At 52.7% G+C, this 24,658-nt stretch overlaps 10 protein-coding genes across 10 annotated transcripts; 3 read left to right on the top strand and 7 right to left on the bottom strand.

Annotated features, from left to right (window-relative positions):
* Positions 1–141: 141 nt before the first annotated feature.
* Positions 142–2,164, bottom strand: N7510_007066 (RAD52 DNA repair protein RADC; the record flags this gene model as incomplete). Its single annotated transcript, XM_056978991.1, has 5 exons — positions 142–1,136; positions 1,185–1,398; positions 1,449–1,628; positions 1,680–1,766; positions 1,826–2,164. 5 exons carry the CDS (start codon positions 2,162–2,164, stop codon positions 142–144), a joined length of 1,815 nt encoding a protein of 604 aa, XP_056832034.1.
* Positions 2,165–2,440: 276 nt separating this feature from the next.
* Positions 2,441–3,467, bottom strand: N7510_007065 (UBX domain protein; the record flags this gene model as incomplete). The annotated part of the gene is made up of 3 exons (XM_056978990.1): positions 2,441–2,947; positions 3,001–3,338; positions 3,386–3,467. 3 exons carry the CDS (start codon positions 3,465–3,467, stop codon positions 2,441–2,443), a joined length of 927 nt encoding a protein of 308 aa, XP_056832033.1.
* Positions 3,468–4,180: 713 nt separating this feature from the next.
* N7510_007064 (uncharacterized protein) lies at positions 4,181–5,406 on the top strand (the record flags this gene model as incomplete). Its single annotated transcript, XM_056978989.1, has 7 exons — positions 4,181–4,220; positions 4,292–4,362; positions 4,430–4,452; positions 4,520–4,578; positions 4,632–4,747; positions 4,804–4,896; positions 4,951–5,406. 7 exons carry the CDS (start codon positions 4,181–4,183, stop codon positions 5,404–5,406), a joined length of 858 nt encoding a protein of 285 aa, XP_056832032.1.
* Positions 5,407–5,918: 512 nt separating this feature from the next.
* N7510_007063 (sphingolipid delta(4)-desaturase family protein) lies at positions 5,919–7,440 on the bottom strand (the record flags this gene model as incomplete). Its single annotated transcript, XM_056978988.1, has 3 exons — positions 5,919–6,740; positions 6,842–7,120; positions 7,234–7,440. 3 exons carry the CDS (start codon positions 7,438–7,440, stop codon positions 5,919–5,921), a joined length of 1,308 nt encoding a protein of 435 aa, XP_056832031.1.
* Positions 7,441–7,636: 196 nt separating this feature from the next.
* N7510_007062 (methionine aminopeptidase 2) lies at positions 7,637–9,294 on the bottom strand (the record flags this gene model as incomplete). The annotated part of the gene is made up of 6 exons (XM_056978987.1): positions 7,637–7,693; positions 7,751–7,999; positions 8,055–8,318; positions 8,372–8,967; positions 9,075–9,197; positions 9,255–9,294. 6 exons carry the CDS (start codon positions 9,292–9,294, stop codon positions 7,637–7,639), a joined length of 1,329 nt encoding a protein of 442 aa, XP_056832030.1.
* Positions 9,295–9,735: 441 nt separating this feature from the next.
* N7510_007061 (uncharacterized protein) lies at positions 9,736–10,260 on the bottom strand (the record flags this gene model as incomplete). The annotated part of the gene is made up of 1 exon (XM_056978986.1): positions 9,736–10,260. One exon carries the CDS (start codon positions 10,258–10,260, stop codon positions 9,736–9,738), a length of 525 nt encoding a protein of 174 aa, XP_056832029.1.
* Positions 10,261–11,025: 765 nt separating this feature from the next.
* On the bottom strand, positions 11,026–12,323 carry N7510_007060 (uncharacterized protein; the record flags this gene model as incomplete). Its single annotated transcript, XM_056978985.1, has 3 exons — positions 11,026–11,606; positions 11,680–12,058; positions 12,267–12,323. 3 exons carry the CDS (start codon positions 12,321–12,323, stop codon positions 11,026–11,028), a joined length of 1,017 nt encoding a protein of 338 aa, XP_056832028.1.
* Positions 12,324–13,043: 720 nt separating this feature from the next.
* Positions 13,044–14,548, top strand: N7510_007059 (O-methyltransferase; the record flags this gene model as incomplete). Its single annotated transcript, XM_056978984.1, has 5 exons — positions 13,044–13,301; positions 13,344–13,470; positions 13,534–13,657; positions 13,719–14,173; positions 14,235–14,548. The coding sequence occupies 5 exons, from the start codon at positions 13,044–13,046 to the stop codon at positions 14,546–14,548; spliced, it is 1,278 nt and encodes a 425-aa protein (XP_056832027.1).
* A 1,044-nt stretch (positions 14,549–15,592) lies between these two features.
* Positions 15,593–16,482, top strand: N7510_007058 (hemerythrin domain-containing protein; the record flags this gene model as incomplete). The annotated part of the gene is made up of 3 exons (XM_056978983.1): positions 15,593–15,652; positions 15,722–15,977; positions 16,043–16,482. The coding sequence occupies 3 exons, from the start codon at positions 15,593–15,595 to the stop codon at positions 16,480–16,482; spliced, it is 756 nt and encodes a 251-aa protein (XP_056832026.1).
* A 430-nt stretch (positions 16,483–16,912) lies between these two features.
* On the bottom strand, positions 16,913–24,632 carry N7510_007057 (polyketide synthase protein; the record flags this gene model as incomplete). Its single annotated transcript, XM_056978982.1, has 3 exons — positions 16,913–23,052; positions 23,121–24,030; positions 24,123–24,632. 3 exons carry the CDS (start codon positions 24,630–24,632, stop codon positions 16,913–16,915), a joined length of 7,560 nt encoding a protein of 2,519 aa, XP_056832025.1.
* Positions 24,633–24,658: the final 26 nt, after the last annotated feature.

Genomic DNA, 24,658 nt, shown 5'->3' with positions numbered 1-24,658 from the left:
CCATAAGAATAACAGACGCCTCGAAATGGACGAACGAAAGTACAAGATAAAACAACCGAAGGGTGATGAACATATCTCAACTTTCTTGACCGGTATACCAGCCGACATTTGGAAAATCCACGCCTATTGCCGCGGAGGTTGTTATTGCTGTGGATGCTGTTGCGGTGCAGTATCAGAAACACGCGGCCGTTTAGGATCGTTCGGTCCCGGTGCTGGAGGGGCTGCAGGAGGGGGATGTGAACCGGGAGACGCATTTGCATTTGTGACGTCGCTCAGGGGTGGTCTTTTGCCGTTCACATTCATGGTCTGTGGATGTGGAGGAACACTGTCCCCTCTATTGATTGCCGCTGGAGGGCCAGGCGAGTTCCGCGCATCGACATTTGGCCGCGTCAAGGGACGGTATGAAGAAGTAGACGGGCCGCGGTTTATGGGACTACCAATTCCACCTCCAGGAATGCCACCAGGAGCACCGACTCGGCGCTGCATATCTGCAGCAGGGTTGACGAAGTCGCGGGAAGATGATCCAGAGGGAGAGCCACCGGTGAGCATGGGTTTGGAGATTGGGAGGCTCTTGCTGTGGTCCACCCCAGCGGTTTTGCGGATCGAGGGGCTTTCGGCGTGTGGGTCGAATTGGGGTGCTGCCGCCGGTGGTGCGCCGCTAGGATTATCGCGGAGTAGATCCACTGCTCGCGCGGAGTAGAATCCTGTGGACGGGGTGCTCTGTGGTGGACGCATGTCTTGATTGACGGCTGGCCCAGGTTCTCTTTTTGCTGGCGGCTGAGCATTAATTTTATGAGGGGGGTGTGGCTGGGGTGCTGCTGATGGCCCAGCATTCGTCGGTCCAGGTATAGGTTGTCGTTGGGCTGTAGATTGATCGGAAATAGCTGGCGGATTTTGCCGTGCATTCTGAGGACCTGGTGGTGGCAGTCTGGCAGCTGTTCCAGCCGCACTCCATCTATCTGGCTTTGAAGGAGTGACAGCAGCTGCGTCAAATCTTCCCAGGGGCCCTCGCTGTGGACCATGGCCATTGAGCGGTGTGGGTGGTTGCTGTCGTCTATTAGTGTCTGGGTCTATTGTGATCTCATCAGGATTTCCTGTGTTCGTCACCACGAAATCGGCTTCATCGAACAGGTCGCCTGTGTATGATCAGCAAGGTCTTTGATGAGATGATTTATGTTGCATACTGCCAAACTCGCCATCAGCCTCAAATATAGCATTACTCTCAACATTGCTGTGACTCGCAGCGCCTACTGGTCGAAGAGGGGGAGGAGGAAGAAGATCATCGTCCTCCTGCGACCGATTTTGTGGGACAGGCTCTCTCTTCACCAGAGAAGCGGGCTCCTTCTTGACTGGCGCATAGTCAGGGTGACGATGGAGATCATCGATATCCCATCGGGCCTATAACCCACAGTGAGTATGAAAAAGCAGGACCTTGAAGGGTGCCTTACTGGTGCAGCCTTGATTTTAGTCACCTTGGAAACGTAGTCCTTATCGTAGACACAGTTGCCCAAGACGTTGCCAAAGTTCCTCAAAGTGCGTTTCAAGGCATCTGTCGTCCCTTCTTTCTTGGCCTTCTCAAAACCTGCCGCCTTGCCCTTGCAGTTCTCGATGTGGCCGTATCCAATATCCTAGCAGACCAATCAGCCCAGGGACCCTAGTTGAGGGACTGAACGTATTACCTCGTGAAAAGTACCATCTCTCAGAGTCACTCGGACTATCACGGACAGTCCCAGGTTAATTTTGCCCGTATTCGGATTCTCCTCGACCTGAATGAGCCGAAATCAGCTCAAATCTCTCGTCACAAAGCGTATAAGATGCAACGCACAAAATCAATTTGAACATTCTGAATCGAACTGGACCAGCCATTAAATCCAAACACCTCGTTTGCAAGATTGATACACTTGTCGGCCGCAAGATAATGCACCTTCGTCCCCGCGGCACCAGGTCGCGAGGAAATGTATTCGGGGCCAAGTTTCTTATCGAGCCGTGCTTGCAGCGTGGCGATTTCCTGGGCGGTGTACTCGGATACCCGGCGCTGGGGTTCCTCGAATGGGTTGTTCGTTGTGCTAGCCGCCACTGGTGCGTTGGGCATCATGATGCATCCTGGGTTGCTGCGGTGTTGGTCGCCGACACTGGGAGAGTTGCGATCAGTGCTCGCGTCCATGAGTTATGTTATAAATTCCTGTAGGGCTCACGCTGGCATATTCTGGCAATGGGGTAGGAGAGTTGAGGTGGGTATTTAGAGGATGTGGAGGGCGTGTTGTCGCGTCTCTATCAGCCGACGCGGGCAAGTCGCGAGGTCACGTGGTGATAATCAAGCTCTTATCGCGTCGAGTATAATGAGTCTATTAGAATTACAAAGCTATTGACACAGCGGGTGGGAATTCATTCGTTTTCCTTAGTTGGATGCAAGTAAAAAAGAACCTGAATATCGGCCCACTCATTGAACGACAAGGCTTGCGCTAGGCACGAGCCCGAGCTCCTTCAGACTCTCTCCAAAGTATTCTGCATCAAACACCTTCTTGGGGAAGTTCTGAGTGAAGCTTTGTACATCGAGACCTTCATCCGCTTTCAGGGCTGCCGCAACCTCAAACAGTGTGGTGGTGACCGGGAATGTTTTCATCACATTTCCTTTCGAGGTCTGGAAACGCATGCGAGTCTCGGTGTAGGCGGAAGCAGGCTTGGACGCAACGGGGCCCGATGTGGTCGGCGCTGGAGCTGCCGCGGGCGGAGGTGGAGGAGCCACGCCAGCCCGTTCAGCTCGTTCGCGCTCAGCCTTCAGCCGGCGCTCCTCTTTGTCCGCCTCGATCTTGGCTTTGATCCTCTTCTTCGCCTCCGCTTCTTCGATCTTCTCCCGCTTCTTTGCCGCAGCCTCCTTCATCTGCTGTTTCCGTTGCAGCTCCTCCTTGGCGTCCTGGCTCTCCTTGGTGCTCTTTCTCCGAATCTCCTGGGGAGGATATTAGCTAGAATGCGACCCGAAACGCGGAATCCCAAACGTACCTCATTCCTCTTCTTATCGATCTTATCCTGCTCCGACTGCACGGCGCGTTTCGCCGCCAGCTTCTGCCGTAACTCCTCCAGTCTCTCCTTCTTCTGCTCCTCGGTCAAAGGGGCGATATCCTCGGTCGACTCGGAGAAATCGACATGCTGCGACTTGGATGCATGGAACTCGGCCTGTGCTTGGCTACGAAACTTCTTGCCGCAGTCGTTGCACACCAGGCTACGCGCCTCTTCGCCTGGCTTCAAGGCGGGACCGCCCTCGTCATCCTCTTGTTCGGCCTTGATCTCCTCTAGCGATTTGTCCTGGTTTGTTTCGAGCCATTCGAGAGCGCCTTGCACTGCCCAGGTAATTAGACCGGTATTTGTATGGGGCGAGATGACTTACGACCCCCGGTCTTGGAGACTGCCAGCTGTGCACGTTCCTTGTCGAAGCCCATCTCAATGAGCTGGTCCAGGTCGGATGCCATGGTAGATGGGTGAGGTGAGGTGAGGTGAGGTAGCTGGCCACAAGCTACTCCCGGTTGAGAGAAGAGGGATGGATTGGAAGCAGGTGGTGTTGAATGTAGTAGTTGATGTGGAGGAGAGAGCAGCTTCTGGGTGACTGACGTATCAGGGAAAGGCGGCGAGCGACAGATTGCGGGATGGCATGGCCCCGCTAGCAACAACATTATTATTACTCTCGGCCATTTTCAGGACTATGTAAGATGTATGTATGGTCCGGATATGCCATTTTAAAATATTTATTAGAATTATTATGTCGCTCTAGCTAGGTTCAAGCTCTGACTCCGGGAAGACGGTACCACGCCATAGTTAAACCAGATAGGCGAGTTTCAGAAGTCAACAGAATTATGCCTCTCTCCACAGCGACATCACATGCACTCGGCATGTGTACAGTGCCGGAAAAAAAATTATAAACCATGCAATCTACTACATGTAATGAGAACAACTCAATCTACGGTATAAACTAATCATATCACTGCCTGCACGAGTGACATCACATGACTGTTTGCTGAGTCAGCACTGCTCATGTCTGGCCAGCCAACCAAACCAACTCAACTCCTGATCAACTCGACGCCCTTGACTGCCTTCTTCCCCGGTGTTCGCAACTCGCGCGCACTATTCCGTGCTGCTCCGTCTTTCCTTTCCTTCCATACATCTGTCCAACGAATCGACGCCCGCCATGTCTATGGAAATCGATCCCCCCGAGCTGAGCTTCAAGCGTGAGTTGGCCGTGCCCGCCCTGCCCGCGACCTCTCCCGCGGTGCCTTGCTAACCTGTCTCTGCGGTGTAGGACCATTCAACCATGAAGTTTGCCAGGTCCTGCATCTGCGCAATCTGAACGAGGAGGCCGTAGTGTTCAAGGTACGTTTCCTCTTGCTTCCCTCGGCATTTGTCATCTTCTGACATGTGTGCTTTTTCCGGCCAACAGGTTAAAACCACCGCCCCGAAGCAGTATGTGGCCACTCTGCGGTCCTGTGCGACTGCATACCTCGAGATATGTTGACTGACCATCTTGCAGTTACTGCGTGCGCCCCAATTCCGGCCGCATTGAGCCCGGCAAGAGTGTCGATGTTCAGGGTTGGTTTACACTCGCCTTTTTTTAACTCGCACGTGCTGATGGGTTTGTATAGTTCTACTGCAGGCCATGAAGGAGGAGCCAGCACTGGATGCGAAGTGCAAGGACAAGTTCCTGGTTCAGTCTGTGTCGGTCACTCATGACATGGAGTTTGCGAACGTTACATCGATCGTGTGTCCAGACATCCCACTCAATGTTTAGGCTCCTAAACTAATGATGCCCTGCAGTTTGAGAAAACCCCCAAGTCTTCTGTGGTGGAGCGCAAGATCCGCGTGAGCTGGCTGCCATCTGATGCTACCGCGGGCTCCGGCACAGGCGAGGTAAATAAACAATAACTCTCTCCCCCCGACGCTCTCAAACTGATATAACTCCAGACCCTCGACGATGAGCCCCCGGCCTACAACTCCCCCGGCGGAAATTTCGAAACCCCCGCCCCAGGCCTGTCGACGAAGAAGAGCACTGATGACACCTCCCCGCTCCCTCCTCCCAATTTCTCCGAGAAGCCCGTCAAATCCGAGTCCTCCCCTCAGTCGTCGCACGAGAACTTCAGCTCGTCCATCGCAACCGCCAAGTCCGCCGTGGCCAGCATTTCTCAATCCCCAAGTGAAATGCAGGCCCAGCTCTCCGATGCACGAGAACAGATCCAGCGGCTCAAGGACCGCCTGGCAGATCAGGGCTTGCGGCAGCGGAAGACTGGCGTCGAGGCTGGCGGCAATGCTCCCCCCGCTGCTATGCAGCAGCAGCATTCGCAGTCCGCGTCGGGTGTACCCCTCCAGATCGTGGCGGGGTTGTGCCTGATCAGCTTCTTGATCGCATACTTCTTTTTCTAGCCCTTTTCCTCTCGACTCTGCGTGCTCATGGCCTCTCCGATCACGTCACGTCTCCGACGACTTTTCTGTCTTTGTGTCTTGTCTCTTAAAGAGCTCCATCTTCCTTTTTTTTGTTTCGTGACAGCATCAGCCCTTCTTCTCTGTTTACCCTTCTTCTTGTTCCCGGTATCGATACTTTATTTTACAATCCCCTGTCGTGCTGTCTGGCTGGCTGCCTATCTCTCCAAGACCGGTTCTGAATCCTCTGGAAGCTCGACGCCTGTTCTGCTGCCCTTTCTTTCTTTTTCCATTTTTCTTTCCTATCTTGTCTAATAACACGTTACGATGAACGGCACTGAGCGGCTCGTTTTCGATTTTGTCTTTTGTGATAGACGAACACCAAGCAAGCCCCTCGCAAGATACTCTTTTCTCTTTCCCTAGTCACCGTCGTAGCTTCATAGAGGTTGGTATGTAGGCAGTGGTCAAGTCTATATGATGATTGCATTGAAAAAACCGGTAAAAAGAAGATTACTCTAGCACTGAATCTCACTCTCCTTCCACCCATCCCCTTCCTCTCCTGCCGGACCCGCCGACGCAGCAGAGATACCCTCCCCACCACGCCCACCAGTGCCATTCTTCTTCGTACTGTTTCCTCCTCCACCACCAACAACACGCCCACCCTGCGCCCGCTTCACGCGACACCACGGCCCAACATTCTTATCCAGGATAAACGTCCAGATCACCCACACCCAGCTCCGATGACAAGGCAGCGGCTCGTAGAACTCCCTCGCCATCTCATGGAGCGCATGCAGTCTTGTCCAGGGGATAGCGGGGAAATCATGGTGCTCGTTGTGCAGGCCCACGTTATACGTCAGTATATTCAAGGGCCCGTAGTAGGAGTACGTCTCTGGCGGGGGGAGCGAGTCCAATGGATGCTCTGGGGCATCTTTGTCGGCACCAGCAGATGCAGTTTTCAATTCAGAAAGACTCTCTGTCCCCCCACCCTGCGCCTTCGAAAAGAAGTAATGCTCAGCAATAAAATGCCCCGCGCAGGGGTGCAGCGAACCCGCGAGGAACGAGCTAGCCAGGAGATACAGCACAGGCTGCAGCGAGCCGCCGCTGACCCGGGTGAGTGCGTAGTCGAAGGATAGCTGCACGGCGAGGTTGAGGAGATGGATGGATGTGAAGGGCGGGCTGTAGATGAACATTGGGCGGACGGCGTAGAAGAGGATCTGGAAGGTGCAGAAGAAGGTTTTGCCGAGGAGAGAGTTGAGGAAGAAGGCTTCCAGTGCGGTGGGGAGGTCGGTGTCGAGGCCTGTTACGCCGAGGGATTTGTGGTGCGTTAGGTGGTAGGGCTGTGGGATATTTTTATTAGCTGATATGTTTCATGTTAGATATTGTATGTTGTGTGTTGAAATTGAGAGTATGTATGTCCCTTGGGAAAGAAGAATCTCACCCGGAAGGCAGCACTATACGGCAACCCAATAGGTAAATTCGCAAAAATAGCCAACAGCCGATTGGCCAGAGCGGAGCGGAAAGCGAGGTTATGCGATATTTCATGGATGGCCAGGAAAAGATTCTGGTTTGCCGTTGCTCCGATCACGTAGGCGGTTGCCAGGAAGCGCCAGTCGAGCATGGAGGTGTTGCGGAGGAGATAGGCGCATGTGAGTTGGGTGGAGACGACGGCGAGGACGACGTATTTCGTTAATGGTTCTGGGCCGCAGAGTTTGGTGACCTGAATGGAAATAGGAGGGTTAGCGTTAAGCAGGGAGGGTTAGGGAGCTAGGAAGGGTGTTGCTTTGGATCTCAACTCCCGTGAGAGAATTGAATCTGAAGGAGTAAACATACCTCCGGATGGGCCTTGATTATCGCTTGCCGCCGTGAGCGGTGCGGCTCTTCGGTGTATGTCCAGAAGAAGTGGTCTTCAACCGCCGAGGCCTGCGGCGGAAGGATTCTGGTCGAAGCGGGTTGTGTGGAGGCGGAGGCGGAGGTGGTGGATGCGGATGTCTTCGCGGACACCCGGAGGTGAGGCGAGGCTGTTTCGATTGCAGACATGGGGAGGGAAAACGAGTGTGCAGGTCTACATCGAAGGGAAGAAGTGAAGAAACAAGAAGTGAAACAAAAGATCCACGTGGGGTGACCCGGCACGGGCGGTGGATGGGCTTGGCACCAACTATAAATAGGAGGCGATTGTGACAATTACATGGAAGTATCAGAGAAAGACCATTTATTTTATAAACCTGACAGATATTTAATAGTCGTCGCCGCGGCTGATCACCTCCTTTACGTTCGGCCGCAGCACAAGAGTCTGTGATAATAAAGTTAGTGAGACCCCGGTAGAAAAAGGAAGCAGACAAAAACGTACATGTTCAAATTGGGCGGTGTAGGAGCCCTTGATATCGCAGAGAGGCGGATAGTCCTGCACAATGCCCGCTGAGACCAGGTTGTTCAGGCCCAGCAAATACTTGTCCTGGCCCAGCCGATCCAGGTACCGCCGACAGAAGGGCAGGGTGCCGAAGTTCTTGTTGATCACGCTCAGCAAATTCTTGGCCGATGAGAGGCGCAGAGGCACATTAGGTGCATCTGGTGTCCGAGCGTAGTGCGAGGTTTCCATCTATTAGCAACGTTAGTATATTGATCCAAAATAAGTAGGTAAAGCACCGGCGTACATCTTCCCGCACGTAGCCCTTGCCGGTACTACCGAACGTCTCGATGGCAAAGACCTCGCCCTCCTCCATCTTCGTCTGGTCACTGCTCTTGACAATAGGTACACTCTTGCCGCCATGGATAACGTGCTGGTCGATGTTATGTCCGTTGAGGTTGCGAATGCACTTCACCGGGTACATGGTGCCATTCAACTCGACCTCGTAGCTCTCCATGGCCTCTTGGATAGCCGCACCAATATCGCTCATGCGGACATCAATTCCAGCTTCCTAGAGACGGGTGAGAAATACACAGGACAGGTGGGATGAAATACGGAGCATACCCGAATACCGGTGTTGGTAGCATCCTTGACGGCTGCCAGCAGCGGATCATACACCGGATCAAACGACATGGTAAACGCGCTGTCGACAATGCGACCGTTCAGCTGCGCCCCGAAATCCACCTTCATCACATCCCCTTGCTGCAGGACCATCTTGTTGCCCGCGTTCGGGGTATAGTGCGCCGCGCAGTGGTTAATGCTCAGACCGCAGGGGAAACCCATGCCGCCCTTGATGTTATCGCCCTCCTCCAGACCCTGATGGCCGGTCAAGGCGCGCACGGAGTCCTCGATACCCTCCGCGATCTCCGTCAGGGTCTGGCCGGGCCGGATATTCTTCTGTGCGTACTGGCGAACCTGGCGGTGGACCTCGGCACCCTGGCGGTACTCCTGGAGGAAATCATTGTTCATGCGGTCGAGGTATCGTTTCTCCTCGTTGGTGGTGCGGTAGGCGTTCTCGTTCTTGTATTCGACGATCTCGCCCTCGGGGAACTGGTTGTTCGGGAACAGGTCGGCCACGGGCACCCGTGGCGGAGAGCTCTGGGCCTTGGCACCGCCCTTCTTCTTCTTCTTGGGCTTGCGCTTCTTCTTCTTTTTGGCGGCTACCGGATTTGTTATTGGGTTTGGTCGTGTGGGTGGGGTGAAGCAGCGGAAGGCGGGGGAAGAATAGAATAACGGAATGTGGGAGACCATCAACTCATCAACTCACCTCCGGTCGCTGCGGCATCTGGGGCAGCGTCGCCTTCTTCTTGATCATCGTCAGAGTCGTCCTCTGCTTCGCCAGGAGCGGCTGTCGCGGCGTCCGTTTTGGCGGCGCCGTTCTGGCCGTTCACTGCGGGTCCGGGGATCAGTCATACAACAGGCGAGCGTCAGGAAAGAAATGTCTCACGGTCGAGCTGTTCCAGCTTCTCAGTGGCCTGAGCTGCCATTGTTGCTGGAGTCAGGGAGAGATCGTCAAGGATGGGGATGAAGGAAGAGGAGAAGAAGTGGAAGAAGTGGAGAGGGAGGGAAGATTTTGCGATAAGATAACCGGAACCTAAGTATGAATACGGACTCACCTCTGACTACAGGCCAGGCAACCCCTAGTGAGACATAATCAGCTATTGAGAATTACAAAAAAGTCCACCTTTGAGGAGTCGCATTCCCAAGGCTATGAACCTGCCTCTATCCAGCTTGACTGTTGGTAGTATGGCCAGAGCGAACACTGATTTCAGCTAAGCTCAGTGGGTCCATAGTTAATCGCTTCTGACACAATATAGTATGTTTGCGAAGATACATGAAGAACGTACGTAGCATAGATAACGAAGGAAGTTATATCTATTAGAGAGTTGGGATGTGACGTATAAGTCAATAGAGGACGGAAGGATTTACTAAGGCTGCGAGCCGGCCAGAGTAGCCGGCCTCAAATCCAGATCTGGACAGTCCATGGGACTAGCATAAAACACTCCCCCAAGGCTTTCAATAACCCTACAGCGCTCTTCCATATTAAACCCGCTCTTAACCCTCCCGACGCCCTTACAATTGGCCTCCCTTCTCGTAGTGCTCAGAACCCAAATCCCTCCCTTCTCATCGTCATCACTACCCACCCACCCCACAACAACGACCTTTTCATCGGGATCGGGACCCAAGAGATCCATGAAATGTCTTCTCACATACTCATGTTCGCTAATCAACCATATAGCACCCAGCTTGCGCATCTCCTCACAGTGCCTATCCTCTAGCGCCGCGTCCTCAGAGCGGTTAGCCGGAGAGAAACGATTACAGGGAATGTGTTCTTCTGAATCTTCTGGATCCGCGGGGCTTCTTGATAGGAAGTTGGAAAGATACATGGATATAAAGAGCGCGTTTGCGAGAAATAGAGAGGCGATGATGGAGAATATTATGGAGATCATCATCTGGTCAGGGTGGAACAGGGACAAAAACACGTTTATGACAGGGAAACCCAATTAGCGCAATACAGCGATCAATGATGCATTTGCTAACCCTGCGGGACAGAGAAGATCTATACTTTATCATCTCGCTAAATGTAGGCTGCCATAATTGTATTAAATCGAGGCAATAGTTTAGCCTCAGCCTCAATCTGGATTTGGTGAAGGGTCTTGCATCGCCCCACTACAGCTTCCCAACTTCGAGAAGCAAGTCTCTTAGTCCAGATCAGCTACTGACCAAACGAGCGACAAAGAAACCAGGAGACATATATGGCTTGGGAACAATCTTTTCCTCAAATTTGGGGAGGCAAATGAGAACGGAATGGTGTCTCGCACATCATTGCCTGTAAAGAAATTCCAATATCCCGATCAACAACAAGATTCGTTTTCCGCCCTATTTGGCCGTTTTTATCACTAGCGAGAAGGTAATTCGATCACTTGCTGCGAAGGAAGGCCCATAGAGCTGCGCACGGGACGACGTAGCTGTTGTGGTTTGTGTGAAGGAGCCAAACGGCGGTCCGCATGGGTTCCATTTTGAAAGTTCTTATCGAGTTTTGATTTTATACTTTCTTTGGGAGCGTAACGTCATTAAAGTATGAGATGGACCGTGATTTGACTAACTAGGTAATTACGTATGTAGTGGTACTCCAGCGCCATCGAGAAAACCAACAGGACAAAAAAAAATATAACGACATAGACAGACGAACGGTGTATTTATGAGAATTCAAAAGGTCAAGGCAAGTCTCGTACATGGGAAAGCGGAATGGTGTCCGAATAATGGGCTGTACCGGTTTGATCAACCTGGATATCATGTTGAATGTAGATGCGACTGCGGTCTTCGCTGAATTGGCTGTCATCTTGGCCGTGTATTCCATTGGCGCTGCGAGAGGACATTTTCTTATCTGTTCCTTTGGAAAACTCGCGATAGCCTTGACCGGCACGACGCGAGCCGCTGCCTGTGGTGGTGGTACGAATATCGAACCCGATCTTGTTCAGGTGGACAGCCGCATGCCGCTTGACAATCCGCCAGACCGGTGAGGTCAGCGGGATGCAGGCGGCAATGATAGTGATGTTGGTTTCGATAATCGTCCACATGCTCAGCTGGCTCATCACATAGAGCGCTTCTTGCGGGATGTTTTTGCGGAGCATGAAGAGGCGAAAGAGACTGGTCTTGTAGATAGCCACCGATCCGGAGATGATTCCCAGCCCCATCAAGATGGTGATTTCAATCTTCCGGGATGTGGGCAAATTCAGTTTCAAGATGACCGAGGCGGGATAGGCCGCATAGAGAAAGTCCAGCGCGGCCGACCATGCTGGTATCAAGTTAATTTCGTGTCGCTTTTAGAGACAAAAACAAGCGGGTAGGAGACGTAGAGGACGACTTACCACCGACGAAATAGGAATAATCCATCTGGACGTTCGGACTCCAGCACGTAGGATGGTATCGATCCGGGTCCCACTGACCGGGGATGGGGTCACACTGCACGAACTCGATGATCACGGCGATGACCCCCATCACCAAGGCCAGAATGGACGTTGACAGAATGAAGATCTTCATCGGTCGGCTGGGGTTGAGGATGCGAACGAGCAGGAGGGCAATGGAAATCTTTGGGATCATGAGGGCGATGATCGCAAGGGCGCTGGCGATGAGATCCAGCTTGAGCGCAACAGGCAGATGCTCGGCCAAGGCTTCTACACTTTCGGAGGCCACGACACTGGCATGGACTGAAAAGGTGTAGACAATTGTGGCTGCCAGAGTCACCATCTGAAGCCAGAGAAGTTAGTTTAAAGACGGCACTTTTCTAAGATGTCCGCAATGTTTTCCCGTCTTCGAGCGACAGCCAAAGAAATCATATGCATACCCATCCGATGGCCATCACTAAATCTTCCCATCCAATGTCACCACTTAAGACTGCCCTTGAAAAAACACGCAAGTTCAAGATGAGGCTCGATATGGCCATGACTATCCATACCGCCGAGTATGTCGGGGCGGCGCGGTCCGTCAGCGTAGGGCCTGTTGTTCCCTCCATTGCTCAACCAGGGGAGAAAATGCAGGAATGAGAAAACCGTGGCGGAGTGGAACAGGGTGATAGAAAGGCTGGGGTTGTTAAATCTAGGTACCCTACCTCCAGGATCATCGATCAAAGACGCAGTTTGGACCTTGGAATTTGGGACGGATTATCTGTCACAGCTGCCCACAAAGCCAAAAGGCCCTCCGTGGCCCCCATTATGATGTTGCACGATTGCGAGGCTTCCTGGCCCCCATGAACGGTTCCCATGAACGGTCTCCATGACGTCGGTATCATCTTGGCGGTGCCGAAGATGTAGAATCCTGCAGACCCAGAAGGGCAGGCGCAAATGCAAGTCGACGTTGCCGATCTGACTCTTAGCGCTGGCCGATCAAGGTAACTCAAGCCCAATTTAGTCAATGCATGCGGCCCGTTGGAGCTCCTTGGGATTCTAGTGAGGGCCAATGTCTATCTAAGTTCATTTCACGCCTGTTGTGGCCCGTTCCCCGTTCGCATCCTCCATGGCACACATGCAAATGCCGGAAAACATGGCAAATGGATCCATTGAATTGATATCGACCCACTTAGAATGTAAATAATTTATTCGGTCTTGGAGAAGCTACCCCGCTCGTGCTCCTTTCACTTTCCTATCACTCTCATGTGAATGATTTCTCCTTGAATACACCTCAGCATTCGGGCCTTTTTTTCTATCTTATACTTTAGAATAAAGAGGATCTAAAAATGGCGAGTCAAAATGAAGCTGTCCAAAACGGAACTGTCTTTGTGGACGAGAGCATTGCCACCAAGCCCAGTGCGATCAGTGATGTTCCCGCGATCCTGGACGAGATAGCTTCCCAAGGTAAAACATTAACAGAAGATGACGGACCAAATCGCCGTCGGCTGATCGAGTCTGCTCGCTCGTTGATTCACGCCCTCGAAACTCCTCGAGAGGCGATGTGTCGATACCTCTGGTCTCATGTGGATTACCCTCTCCTCGCTGTCTCTTAGGGTTGACGATTGATTGACGATTTGCCATTCTAGACCACCGTATATGCCGCCATTGAGACCAGTATCAACATTGGGCTGTTCAAGGCCCTGTGCGAGGGTGGTGAGCCCAAGACCGCCAAGACACTGGCCATCGCGACGGGTGCGGAAGTGAATTTTCTCAGTCAGTAGTCCACCGACTTCTCCATCTGTCCAATTGATATATATATATCTAATACTACAACAGGCCGGATCTTGAAACACCTTGGTGCGATGGGTGTGATTACCGAGACCGGGCCCGACACGTATCAAGCGACGACCTTTGCCAAGGTCATGACCATTCAGAAATATGCTGATGGATTTCCGTCCCTGTCAGTCGACTCCCAAAACAAATAGAGAGAGAGAGAGAGAGAGATCGCTGATTCAAAACAGGGCCGAATGTTGCAATCTGTCGGTGTTGAAACTGCCGGACTGGGTCCAAAAGAATGGCCTTCGAGCCCCGGATAATAATCTGAATTGTGGCACGCAGCTCGGATACAATACCGATCTGCGCTTCTTCGATTATCTGGCGGCCAACCCGGGGTACACGCAGCGGTTCATGAACAACATGTCCGTCTACCGCAAGGGACGACCCAGTTGGATGGATCCTGGTTTCTATCCCGTCGAAGAACGATTGATTGCCGGTCGGAATCCCGATGCGCCTCTGATCGTGGATGTCGGGGGTAGTACGGGCCATGATCTGGCGGAATTCATCCGCAAATATCCGACCGTGGATGCGAAATTCGTGCTGCAAGATCGAAGCGAAGTCATCGAAAAGGCTCGAGTGTCCCTCGATCAGAAGATTGAGCCGCTTGCCCATGACTTTTTCACCGAGCAGCCGGTGAAAGGTAACCATCTCTCTTGAATCCTGTTCGATACCGTACCGATTGTTCTAACCTATGGTCGTAGGAGCCCGGGCCTACTACCTGCATTCCATTATCCATAACTGGCCGGAAGAAAAAGCGAGGGAGATTCTCGTGAATCTGGCCAAGGCGTTGAAGCCCGGCTACAGCAAGATTCTGATCCATGACATCGTGATTCCCGATGTCAATGCGGACTGGCAGGATACGGCCATGGATTTGATCATGATGATGGTGCACGCGGCGCAAGAGCGCACGGTACCCCAGTGGCACCAGCTGGTTGAATCCGCGGGCCTGAAGATTACCGGGATTTTCCGGGCGGACAAGGGGACGGAAGGCTTGATTGAGTGTGAACTCCCGTAGAATGTCAGTCAGTCAGTCAGTCAGCCTTGTTAGTTCGAAACAGTCGGTATGCAGACGGAAGGCCTGATTGAGTGTGAAGTCCTGTAGAATGCCTGTCAGTCAGTCAGCCTTGTTAGTTCAACACCGTCGGTGTGCAGAGTATCTCTTGATGATTGGACCTTTTCTTCCCTGTTCTCGAACTAATTCCATGACGAATTCAATAATGAATCCTGTCAGAGACTAGCGTGGGGGGCGGAAACTTTACTGTGCAGGAATACTTTTATACCGGAGTAAGTGCTGACAGGAACATGGTTTGCCGATACGCTATCCGTCGGGGATACAATTGACGATCTGCACGGCGCGAGGGAGGCGATTATGGCCTAATCGGGGCAAGGAATGAGAGCATTCCTTCGTGTCAACGCGCACTACTAAACGCCACTGACCACGTGCTCGGCCGCAGTGCGACGAGGCGTACTCTCTGCGCCATCCAGCCGATAACGTGTCTGCAACGGTCTCGCTAGCACCAGGGGCGGTCCGCAACGGCCTGGGCGATCAGTGGGTATAGCATGGCCAGTGGTGGCCAATGGCTGCAGTGGTATATACAACAATGCGGGGTTGACCCTGCGTCAACACGAGCACCTTCTGCAACATCTCCGTATGATGGTAAAATTACAGAATTGAAAAACGTGGTACTGTGTATTCCCGAATGAAAGGATCGACGACAATACAATCAACCTTGACAAGGGGCCTGATAAGCGAGGTACGAATGGCGCGAGCTAATGGTGGGGGCCATAAGCAGCTGGAAGAGGAAGTCACAACTTGCAACTGGACCAAGAAACAACGCGTCGAGACAGGGATCTCTTGTCAGCTGAATTGCTGGCGATCCCCCCGCAGCTCGCATGGGGCTCAGCTGTTGGTTGCCTGTGTGATGCAACGGTCGCTCCATACTCCTTTGCTTTATTTATTTAACTAACACTTTATACGGAGCACCATCATCATCACAATTCTTGTCATCATTTTCGCAGGTTTCCCTATTTTACTCTCCTTACCAGCAGAGCACCCAGCATGACGTCGAAGGCCGGTGGTCCATTGAGTCTGCTCCCCACGCCCGGTGGGACGGGCAAAGTAAGCAAGGCGTCCGATGATGATAATGACTGTGCTGTGCTCACCCGTGATTGCGAACGGCTGCAATAGGATGGCGATGACCCATTTGTCGAGTTTGCTTCCCACATGACGCTCGTGCACAATATCATTATTCGCGGTTACAACAGCATGTACCTCCAAGCGCCGAAACTGAAACCCGCAGATGTCCCGGACTTCCTGCGGTACTGTCACGCATGGTACTTGTTTGTGGATGGCCATCATGAGAGCGAGGAGAAGGTGTTATTCCCCAAAATCGAAGAGGATACAGGGGTCAAAGGGATTATGGATGGGGATACGAAAGAGCATGGTACGTTCGCGAATCGTCACGCCAGCTTTTTCTCGTCACTCAACTAAAACCACGCGGTACAAAAGCTGCTTTTCACAATGGTCTCGAGGAAATGAACACATACGCTGAGACTTGCATCGCTACACCATCGAAATACAACGGCGCGGAGTTGGTCAGAATCTTTGATTCTTTCGCGGACGCATTCCACAGCCATCTGGCCAGTGAACCGTTGAAGCTGCTTTCGCTGCAAAAGTATAAATTCGATATGAAGACGCTGGGCGATCACACGACGCAGTATGCGCTCCAACGATATTCCACCACGGACGTTCTCCCCATTCTATGGTATAATCTCGACACCAAGTTCGAGGGCGGGAAGTGGGAAACCTTCCCGCCGTTACCAGCTCCCGTCAAATGGAGCATGGTTAATATCCTGGGCTGGTGGAGAAGCAATTGGTGGCGTTTTAGCAGCTGTGGTGCCAACCTGGCACTGAGAGACGAGTTGCTGTGTTTGCGAGAAGATTACTGAGATGGGAAATGAGTCTGAGAATTACCGTGCTTCTTTTTTTTATATTTTTTTGGGATCTTTTTCTTTTCTTTCTGTATTGAATAAATCACGTTCTAGATGAAGAATCTAAAGTGTAAGAAGTAAATACAAAGAGGGAAACCAGATTATGCATCTCAGCAGGGACTCTTGTGAGATAAAGTTGGGCTACTCAGCTGTTGTCACCGTTTGAGGCCCCTGCTCCAGTCGATGACTGTGCATCAACTTCCCTATAGCCGATTGATGACCAAAGTATATCGCTAGGAAAACATATATATCTTAGAATCTGTTCGACTGCCTATTCTTCGCAGACTACTTTTTCATAGGCCACAAAGCCAGAATTTCAATTGATTAATCTATTGGATAAACTAAATCATGACGTTCAATCTCAATCTGGATATGCCTGACCAAAAGGTCAGGACCTATTATCATGACGCTTCTCGAGACACCGCACCAGGAAATCCATTCCTGGTTGGACATACTCGTTCCAACGTCGATCGCCTGGCCTCAAGAACATATCAAACGTATGCGACGTCTCTGGCACTTGCGTCAGCCCCGTGTCGATGCCTTGCTGCTTCAACGCCTCATGCAGCGCCACGGACATTTCGACCGGGACAAGCTTGTCGCCAGTGCCGTGGATGAGGTAGGTCGGGATCTGGTAGGTGCCAGTTCGAACATAATGGAGAGGAGAAATCGCCGCCAGCTCGTCTTTGGATGGCATGGACGACAACACGTTACTGTTGCCTGGATCCCCACCGAGACCGTGGAGAAGGAGTGGAATGGTCAATCCATCGCGAACCGAGTGTAGAACTAGCTCCGAGCGCGGATCACCCAGCGACACCCAGCCCTCTTCGGCATGCTCCATGTCCTGAGCAGCAACGTGATACTCCTGCAGCGGCTTTCGTGGCTTTCGGAGTTGACCGATAATCTCGTCCATACTCATCGTCGGCTCGAGATTTCTCGTCGAGTCATCAATCGGGTTCCACCAATGGCCTGACTCGTAGTCGGTTGGAGGATAGAATGCCAACACCGCGGACGGTGGAGCCACATGGGCCTGGATTGCCGTCCATCCCAGTGACATTGCCAGGTGGCCCCCGGAAGACCAGCCAACGGCGACGATGTTGGATGCGTCGACTTGGAGACCACGTCGATGAGCCAGATTGGGCAGAGTCGATCGAGCCCACTGGAGGCAGTCCAGCACGTCTTGAATCGTCTCCCCGAGGGTGGTCTCCGGGCATAGTCGATAATTGATCGCAATGGGAACAAAGCCCTGTTCCAGGAGATATTTGCATTGGTATGGACGGATGGCTTTCTTCGAGAGCATCATATGGCCACCACCATGGATCATCAGGGCTAGAGTAGAATTGAATGAATGAATTAGTTCATGAGACATAGCATCGCAAAAAGGGTATTTGCAATAATCGCGGCACTCACCAATCGGTTTATTATTTTCTGAAGTGTTCTGTTTCGGCCAATAAATATCGACCATCAGATCGAGACCGTCGACATGCTTGTACGACACGGGTTCGATATCGGCCGTGGAGATGCTGCGCGACACAGACGCAGACGCCGACAACGCCGCAGTCTTGCTCGCGCCTGCGCTCGGTTGGACAGATCCCACCAGCAACTGTTGCATTTGGGACTCCTTGCAATTACCGCCTGAACTGGCGAAGGCGCCAAATCCCGCGTCTCGGAACACCCGCGCCCAGTCGTCGACGGACTGCAGCGCGTAGGAACGACCGTCCTCGAACCGCCACCATCCTTCCAGCAGACCCCATACCAGATCGAGCCAGTCCGGACCATGAATGATCTCGGAGAGAATGGCAGATCCATTCTCACTCAGCAAGGACCGAATATGAGCCATGGCGGTGGGCAGGTCTTTGGTGGCATGGATGACGTTCGTGGCCAAGATCAGATCAAAGTGACCCCGCAGAGAAGCATCGGTGATCTCCTTCTCGATGTCTAGGACTTGGAAACTGAGGAAGTGATAATGGGTGAAGCGTTTTCTCGCCTTGGCAACGAAGGTCGGTGAGATATCCGTGAAGGTGTACTGGACCTTTCGCCTGGACGTCTGAAGTCGTTCCAGGACGCCAGCAGTCGTTCCACCCAGACCAGCTCCGATCTCCAGGATACGGATGGGATTGGAATCGGAATCGGACCCACCAGAAGCAGAAGCAAAAAGCTGATCGATCACATCCAGCAACATCGAGGTCATGGTTGCGAACATGGGCGCATTTCGATACACGGCACCCATCAAATCCACGGCCACTGGGTCGTGGAAGAGCAGCTTTATGGGATCTGCCGTTCCGCTCAAACACTCCGCTAGCTTCAGGCCCGTGATGGAGAGCAATCGATGTTCCTCCGCGTGTTGAGGGAAGTCGGCAATCAGCCTGTCGAGCAGTGATTTCGCAGACTCCAACTGAATGGGTTTCGACGATCGGTAGAAGAGAGAAGATGATTTATCATCATCCCGGGTAATGAGTCCATACCCTTCGAGAATCGTCCACAGTCGTTGCATCAGTTGAGCATGCCGAGGTAGGATGGTGTTGTCCAGCTCCGGGATCGGTTGAGAGACCGCCAATTGATCCAAATCGATTCCCAAACTGACGAGCATTTCTAGGATCAAGGCCACTGTGGCGTCCGTTTGGAAGGATTGAACCTGTTCACCATATCGCTCGAACTGATGGAGGCGAGCATAATAAGAAAAGCGATCCTTGTAGCTGTTCGTCACGGCAATGGGATTGTGGGTTTTCACCCCAGCTGCGGCTGTATCATTTTGATCAACAATGCGAATCCCATTTCTGGGCACGGGGTTAGGGCTGTAGGCAGTATCTAGATTTTTCCGTGATTTAGGCAACGTCCGCGGTTGAAGCCTGGCATTGACACTGTCCAGCAGAGAGCCCAGGGTCTCATGTTGAGAGAACTCGGTCATTTCTAGCTCGACATGCGTCAAATCTGCGATATCCCGACACAGCTCGATGGCCGACAGCGAGTCCACGCCGAAGCTGTCGATGGCCGTATCACGGGCGACCCGGGACGGCAGCTCTCCCGCCGCATATGTCTCGAAGATCTTGGCCAGATCCTCGATGGACACCACGTTGGACGGCGTATCTTCGGCGCTGGATGACGATTTCATGTCACTAAACACGCTTTCCACCTCGGAATCTGACCCCGACCCCGACGTCTCCGCCGTCTGACGGAGATGGGGGACGCTCATATAACTCTCATTGTGGGGTTTGTGTAGGGAAGATGCGCTCCCCGAAAGAAGACGGCTAAGAGTTGTGAGGGCCAGTTTCGTGAATTGCGCATTGAAGATATACGCCGTGAGCATTCCGGAATGGGCATCGAAAACGAACACATCGCACGCAGCGCGGTGGGAAGTCATGGTTGAGATGGTCGCATAGACTTTCCACGACGTCGAGTTGTTGCTGCTTCCCCCTTTCTGACCAATGACGCCCAACTTGGACAGTTGCGTGGCTAGATACACAAAGTCGTCGTCGCAGCTGGGGTGCGTATTGATCAGGAGACCGGCGACCTGCAGGAAATTGTCGACTGCGGCCGGATGGATGACGGTCGAATCGGGGCTCATCTCCAGGGCAATATCAGCACATGCTTCTTGATCCGAAGTATAGATCGTGGAGATGCCCTGGAGGTGTTTCGAGTAGTTGACCACGCGGGAAAACAGCTGGTAGGCCTTGGTTTGGCGCAGCACTTCGGTACCAGTACCACTACCATGCTGCATCTCTTCCATGCGCAGCTTACACAATCGGGCGTAGCCATCAAATTCGGAGCCTAATTCTCCTCCCTCCCTTCCTCCCACTCCTCCCTTGACCAGTTTGACAGAACCCCGCATATGGTCGGTCCAGTTGGTCGCATTGTCGGACAAACTGTGGAAGGAGATATCCCACGATTGGTTGTATGTTCGGTTCAGGGTGAAAGTGACCTGTCTGATTCCTCTGCTGCCCAGAGACGCGGTGATCTCCACATCGCGGAACTCAAGGGCGAAGGGCAGGGACCGCGTTTCTTGTTGTTGTTGGATCATATTCAATCCACTCGCAATACATTCGAGGTACATAGATGCTGGGGTCAAGGGTTGTTGGACCACCACATGGCCATGAAGCATGGACTGGTATATGGGCGAGGAGCAATCCACCATGAATTTGAATGTATCGTTGGATGATCTCTCGTCTCCGTCCTGGATGATCGTTACGAGGGCGGGCTTTCGCCGCTCAACGTTGTCCATTCGTGATCCCGAAGACCGAGGCTCCAGATTCAAGGGCATCCAATGGCGCGTATGGTCGAACGCATAGGGTGGTAAAGGAAGGTCTTTCAACTCTTCTCCTCCTTCTTCGTGTGACCACCAGGATAGATGTTGTCCGCTTCTCCACAGTTGCAGGACTTGATTGGCGATAGTCGGAGAGAACGCATATTTCTTGTCCATTCCGGGGATAAAACGATGCTGATTGAGGTGTAGCTGTTGGCATGACTTTTGCACCAGTGAAGTCATCCCCGAATACAGGCCCATCTCCATCCAAGTACACGACGGGCCCAGTCGAGACTCAATTCGGCCGATGGCATTGGTGAAATAGACCGGATTCCGGGTGTTGTTGGCGAGATCGGTGAGAGACGGCTTCTCCAATCCTTCAGCTGTGCACAGCTCCAGAGGGATCTGGGCTGGTCGCAACGAAAGAGACTCGGCCAATTTGATCAAGTCGGGCCGCAGGGGATCCAGAACGGGAGAATGAAACCCATGGGTGACATCCAGTCGTTTGCACTTCATGCGACTACTCGATTGTTCTGCCTCAAAGGTATTGATCGCTTCGAGGCTTCCAGAAATAACAAATTGGTTGGGAGCATTATAGCATGCAATCCCGACCTGGTCGATCAAGGGTTCCGGGAGTTTCTCTTGACATGCTTCGTAGTCTACCATGGCCCCCTGGATGGACAGCATGGCACCCCGATGATCGCCTTGGATGCGTTCGAGCAATGCCGCACGATCGATGATGAACCTCAATGCATCTCGGGGCGAAAGGGCACCGGAGACACAGAAGGCCGTGATTTCTCCAAAGCTGTGCCCGACCAGACGATCCACGCGAGCACCAGTGTCGATCCACATTCGGGCTGAGGCATACTGCATAGAGAACAACGCACACTGCAGAAGAGCAACCTGCTCGATTGGCGTCGTCTGAAAGATCGCGGGGAAAATGCTTTGCCCGAGGAGTTCTGAAACCAGCTTATCACACGCGTCAAGGTGGCGGCGAAGCGCAGGCAGATGATCATAGATCTCGTGCACCAGCCCAACAAATTTGGACCTTTGTCCTCCGAAGACGAGAACTAGTTTTTGAAGCGGGACCTCCGATGTGTCGGTGATCTCAGAAGAACCAGAAGCAGCATTCGACAGATCGCTACACAGCTTGGCGATGCTGTCTACGGAAGCGGTCCAGGAGTATCGTTGACGCACCAGCCTCTTGGCCAGGGTGTAGGCCACTCTCTGCAGGGTGATCGTCGGGCTTCCTGTCGAGAGATATTGGCGCAGAGAAGTCATCTGAGCCTGGAGAGCTCTGTGACTGTGAGAGCTCAGGACCACCGGATAGAAGGCGCGGTACATGGGGACTTTCCGTAGTGGCGTCTTATCATAATTGCTTAGATAGTTCTCAGGACTGGACACAATGAACGCGGCATTGCTCCCCGCGGCACCGTAATTATTCACGAGAATCGAGACCCCCGGCGAGAGTGGTTTCGTGGACGTCGTGACGTCGAATCGAGTTGTATCCAGGCCGAGTTTGTCATTAAGCACGGAGAAATTGATGTGAGGTGGGATCTCTCTATGTTGGATCATGAGGATGGCCTTGATGAGACTCGCCGCGCCCGACGCAGGCTCCGTGTGGCCAATATTGGCTTTGACCGAGCCCAAATAGAGGGGTTTGTTGAAATTGAGGGCATGAAAGACTTGCTTGATGCTCTGGCATTCGACTTTGTCACCCAGCTGGGTTCCAGTGCCATGGGCTTCCACGTATTGGATCTGATTGGCATCCAAACGAGAACGATCCAACACTGTGCGAAAGAGGGCTTCTTGGGACTTGGCATTGGGAGCGGTGATGGCCCCCTCTCGTCCACTTTGATTCACACCATAGCCGGGGAGGACGGCGTGAACCTCGTTGCCATCCCGGACGGCATCATCCAGGCGCTGGAGCAGGATTAAACCGACTCCTTCGCCCCGGCAATAGCCATCCACATCCACCGAGAAGGGTTTGCACGGCCCCGTGGGACTGAGGAATCCCGCCACGGAGAGATCGATATAGGTGTTCGGGCTGCTAATGGTATTGACGCCACCGACCAGAGCATAATCACACTCTCCCGAAGCCAGGGCTCTACAGGCCCGGTTAATGGCCACGCCGGAGGACGAGCATGCCGTGTCTATGGTTTCGGACGGTCCGGTCCAACCAAAATAATGGCTGATCTTTCCGCACAAAAAGGCGCGTAGCGTCCCCGTTAATGAAAATGCGGTGGCAGTGTTGGAGCAATTGTGCTCCATGTAGTCGTTGTTGCCAATTCCTATTTTTTATATTTTTATATTAGAACGAAAAGGAAGAGTGACGAACGACTAGAGGATTCATTCATACCAATGAAAACACCGACATTTTTGCCATAGATGTCTTTAGGGTTTCCCAATCCAGCGGACTGGACGGCCTGATAGGCCGTTTCCAACAAAAGTCGCTGCTGAGGGTCCATGGCGATTGCTTCCTTCGGGGCCACTTTGAAGAATTGGTGATCAAATCCATCGATCTGCGATAAAAAATTGCCAAAGAACCGCGACTGAGTATCTTCACGAGAAGCAGTACCAGTCGAGAGCCGACTGGACTTGGAGAAATCGATCCGGTCTGTGGGAACCGCCCGGCATTGACTTTTCCCCTCAGAAATCACGTCCCAGAACTCTCCAGCATGCTCCGCTCCAGGAAACCGACATGCGAGACCTATCGCACAAATGACAGGGGGGCGTACGTAATCCAGACTATTGTGCGATGGTACTGTCTCTACAGACCGCGAGAACAGTTTACTAATCTCTTGTTTCGTTAGCTGCAACTCGGTCCCTTGAATCGAGTCTCGAGATACACAGTCACCAGTGCCGAAGACGGCGATACTGTGCTGACGGACCCCCCGGGAACGCCGGTACAGATCTTGAATGGCCCCGTCGATGACCATCCCCCAGTTGCATTGCCTCACCATGATCGAGAAAATGGCCTCCTTTGTGAGAGACGTACTCTCCACAAGAAGCGTGCCATCCGCGTTCGACCGGAGTCGGGTCCGCAGCGCGTTGGTAGATCCGGTCAATTGCATATCCTGGTGCTCCTGGCACAGAGAATAGAAGTCGTCCGTGATTTGTTCATTACCGGGACAATGCCACCGTCCCCGGACATCGAGCACTGCCGCCGATAATCCACGGTCTTTGGCCACTTGGTGTAGCTTCTGGATGTCCGGAGCAGGACCCATAAATGAGACCCTCAGCGCGTCGGATTTGACCGAAGCATAAATCTAGATTGGTCTTCGTTGAGCTCATCTAACACTTAACACGAAGGAGACAAGAGATGGGGAGGGGAGAGAAGGAAAACGGTATTTTTCCATACTTGTTGAAACTCGCTCAAGAGCTCCTTTTCCTGCCCACTGCGATCAAGCAGGACTGTGAGAAGGTTGGCTTGATTGCTGCGGTCATGCTTCAGATTCATCACATCACTATATGCTCCTACCCCAATGCTCAAATTGATCGCAGCGGTCGCATTAGCGTTCAGTTCGTCTTCTGTCCTCGAAGACGCGATGGCTGCGGCCACCAGGAATCCGCTGCAGTAGCCCTGCACGTTCCCCCACGTCTCATCGTCATCACATAGACGGCGTAAGAATTGTTCATGCGACAATTCACTTAGATGCAAGAAATGATAGTACTGAGAAAGCTGCAAAATCACCAGGAGCGGAACTGCAATGACACCACTCATACATTTACCACCATCGCCATCCGTGGCCGGTTGGGGGCTGCCACAACGCCCGTTCACCCATTCGACGAAACGCTGGATCTGAAAGTGTCCATCGAGCGACGCCAGCTCTGGCGTGCGCTGTACATATCGCTCCCATATCTTCGGCATTTGTTGGATGTCCCTTACCCATTGAT

The sequence above is a fragment of the Penicillium lagena genome (genome assembly GCF_028827675.1).
Source record: "Penicillium lagena strain IBT 129212 chromosome Unknown utg000005l_segment0_segment0, whole genome shotgun sequence".
NCBI classification, from domain to species: Eukaryota; Fungi; Ascomycota; class Eurotiomycetes; order Eurotiales; family Aspergillaceae; genus Penicillium; species Penicillium lagena.
The sequence above is the reverse complement of the archived record's forward strand: the minus strand, read 5'-3'. Positions and strand labels throughout refer to the sequence as shown.